The sequence below is a fragment of the Amaranthus tricolor genome, chromosome 6, assembly GCF_026212465.1.
Source record: "Amaranthus tricolor cultivar Red isolate AtriRed21 chromosome 6, ASM2621246v1, whole genome shotgun sequence".
NCBI classification, from domain to species: Eukaryota; Viridiplantae; Streptophyta; class Magnoliopsida; order Caryophyllales; family Amaranthaceae; genus Amaranthus; species Amaranthus tricolor.
The window spans coordinates 24423841-24427456 of NC_080052.1; the positions used below are offsets into that span (position 1 = coordinate 24423841).

Sequence of the window (3616 nt, forward strand, 5' to 3'; positions counted from 1 at the left end):
CTACACTTTCCTCATTACACAATAATTTTAGAAGTATTATATTATAATTAAATTATTTAATTATTTAATTGTACTTTCTTTGCCATTCTTTTATTCTTCACATTTATTTTTTTTCTGATCTCAAATGTAATCTTATGATCGTGAGTTTATAAAAACTATAAAAGTTAATATTTTAGCAAAATAGAGTATATTAAAATAAATATAATAAAATATAATATAAATATATTTTTTCATATAAATTGAAAAAAATTCATATAAATGGAAAAGATGAAGCGTATGACAAGAAAAATATAACACAAAAGACCATAATAAAAACAATAAAATTCATATAAGTGATTATTCAAACCATTCTAATTCTATAAAATATTTTCCTAATTTTAATTATATTTATTCATATCTCATTCACCCAACACTATAATATAATTCATAAATATAAGTATAATCAAACTGTATATTTACAAAAAAAATAGTATAAAAATAAAAAGTAAAAAACTTATGTTTGTGATGATAAACTAAAAATGAAATACCATTAATATAAATAAATTAGAGAGTGAAAGGACGAGACTTCTTGGAGGGATGAGGACTTTCAACTTCTTGATCAAACGAAACATGATCGACGACTCCGTCAAAGTCAACGGTCAAATTATCAGGCACCGCCGGCATATTCAAGTCGAAATCCATCACCCTACTATGCGTCACCGTTGATGTGGCAGAATTCGCGGCGGCAGAATTTATTTTACTTGTGACGGCGGAGTTTCCGTTCGCGACGACGGAACTTAATTTACTACTATTAAAATTCAAACTACCTTCATAGTGACATCGTTTATGGCCGCCTAAAGCTTGACCAGTAGGAAAAGACTTGTTACATATAGAGCACACGTGTGATTTTCCGGTGGTGGATGGAGATGACGTGGCAGTAATAGTAGCTATTCCGTCAGGTAAACCGTCGGTTGTTGTAGCAGGTTTCCGGTGACTAGCTTTGTGACCGCCTAAAGCTTGGTAAGATGAGAATTCCTTGTCGCAAACCGCACATTTATATACGGCGGTTGTAGCGGTGGTTGTGGTGGTGGATTTGGCGGAGGAGTCGCCGCGAGCGAGCATGATAAGGCAAAGAGCGAGATATTCTTCATCGGAAGGAGAAGAGGAATCATCAAAACGAGGTCGTTTAGAGCGTTTTTTCTTGAGAATTGGATTCTCTAGAGTGTTTAGAGATGGAGTGGAGGAATTGAGTGGTTGAAGAGTCATATTTAGGGAAAGAATGGAATAGAAAGAGAAAAATGGGATGAGTTGTGTTTATGTAGAGTGGGTTGATTGTGTGGGGAAAGAAAAGAGGGGAAAATGTGTATATATAAGGGGAGAAGTAAAGAGTGGGTAAGAATGAAGAAAAGAGAAGAGAAGACAACAGAAGTGAAGTGGGTCAACTACAGAAGAGTAGTAGGGGAGTGGGAAACAACAACATATATGCTGTGGTGGCTAACTAATATACAAATATAACACTATCATCACTTTTCTTTTCACACTCCATCACTAACCCCATCTCATACTAAAATACGTCTAAAATTATGAATATTTTTTTTTTTTTTTTTTTTTTTATTATATACTTTCGTTTATTTTCCCTATTTTTGTTTTCTTTAAGTGTTACTATTGTAAAGATTGAGTACATGATATTAGATTATGTACATATACTCTACACAATCTTAAAGATATTATGTATATAATACTCAAGATATTAAGTACACAATATTTACTAAATAATAAGTGAAAAGATATTTTATTTTATTTTCAATATATATTTTCTCGATTTTATAAATGTCATTTTGAATCGGATTTATTAGTATATTTTTGTTATTTTAGACAAGTTCTTGATCTTAGATTGTAAACTTGTAACTAAAAAAATCAAAATTGTTATTTATTATTCAAATAAAAAATAGGGGACAAGATTTAGACTTTCATCATTTTATTTAAAATTTATATTTATAACCACCGTACTACGTTTATTTATTTATTACAGGAGAATATTTTGATTTATAAAATCACCCATATTTTTTTAGGGAGGTGATACCCCATTTTACCTCAATTTCAGACATAATCCACATACACTATCGTCCATTGTAACTTTATATTTTCATTCACAAATGTAAAAGTCTCTTTTATTGGTATCTTTGGACTTAAAACTCTAATTGCATTATAGCTAACTCAAAGAGACTAACGTATATATTTTAAAATTTTTGATTTTGTGTTATAACAATTTTTAATTGTCTCAATCCCTAGTCCATACAACTAGTTGTTATGTTGCAATGATTTGTCACTTTAATAGTTAAAGATGGTGTATACACTTTATAAGTTATTAAAATTCTTCCTTCTATTGTCATATGATTTTGGGATGATATTCTTTGGCTTATGAAATATTTGCTCTTCATATTTTCTCTATTATATGCTGACATATTGATTATATGTCCAGCTTAATTTAAGTTGTTCTCGGCATACCTTTTTGAACTACTCTTGTGAATATAGAACGTCTCTTGATGAGAAAACTTTAAAATAAGGAGTTCATATGTTAATAAGTAATAATTGTATTAGTTGGGCTATTCGACTCATATATAGAGAACGTCTTACGATCTCACACAACTTTTTGAAATTTTTTTTTCACCGGCTCTTAATGTTGAAATTTATGTAGAGATTGATTTAAGTTGTGTTAAATTAAACTGAATTCATTGTGAATATCAGCATATCAGCATCTTCATAAGTCAAGGAGATATTTATTATCCCAAAACCATATGGCAATGGAAAAAAGGCTTTAATAACTTATAAAATATACACACCATCTTTAATTTGTCGATTTGGAATAAACTATCCCTGCAAATTGACCTTGAAGAATTAAAAATGGATGAGTACTTAATAAAATAGCATAAACTAGCATGTTATTGGTCTCCTTTGTTTAGTAGTCTTTGGATAGAGATTCCACAGACGTGACCGAGTGCGATTGAGAGTGCATATTATTATTATTAGAGATTATAATCTTGTAAAGATTTACGATTGAGAGTGCATATCATCATAATATCAAATACTTTTCTATTTTAATGATTTATTATATAAATATGGTGTTTTTTTTATTTTAGTTAGTTATCGGTAAAAGATTAAGATAAAAATAATTAGAATAAAATATATTTACGTGGGAAGAAAAAAAATTAGATGAAAAAAAATATTTACATGAGATGATAAAAAATAATTTATAAAGGAGTTAGAAAGAATGTAAATCATAAGTTGACTTAGTTTTTAAAAGGTTTTTCCTGCCTTTTTCGTTATAATAAATATTCAATCCTCTCACCAATAGGAAAGGAATATCTCTCTCGATGTTTGTCGAGGATTCTCCAGCTTTATTATCTCGATCAAAATAAAAGGTAAAAAAAATAGAATTTTGAGAATATTTTTGAAACATAAAAAAAAAAAAAGAAAACTTAAGCAAAATCTAAAGAAAACAAAATGAAAATTATATATACTGTTTTAAGTTTTCGTCATCACCCTTGGCTTGGAGATTGGAGAATTTAATTTTTAATTTTAATTGTTAATTACGTACGAATTAAGAAGTGCAAGATTTGATTGTAAACACACTTAA

At 28.9% G+C, this 3616-nt stretch overlaps 1 protein-coding gene across 1 annotated transcript; it reads right to left on the reverse strand.

Annotated features, from left to right (window-relative positions):
• Positions 1-275: 275 nt before the first annotated feature.
• LOC130816082 (zinc finger protein ZAT10-like) lies at positions 276-1349 on the reverse strand. The gene has a single exon (XM_057682664.1). It carries the CDS (start codon positions 1243-1245, stop codon positions 544-546), a length of 702 nt encoding a protein of 233 aa, XP_057538647.1. The 5' UTR covers positions 1246-1349; the 3' UTR covers positions 276-543.
• Positions 1350-3616: the final 2267 nt, after the last annotated feature.

Bases quoted from the DNA above. Each gene is read 5' to 3' on its own strand.
- LOC130816082 (XM_057682664.1), bottom strand. From the start codon at position 1,245: ATGACTCTTCAACCACTCAATTCCTCCACTCCATCTCTAAACACTCTA.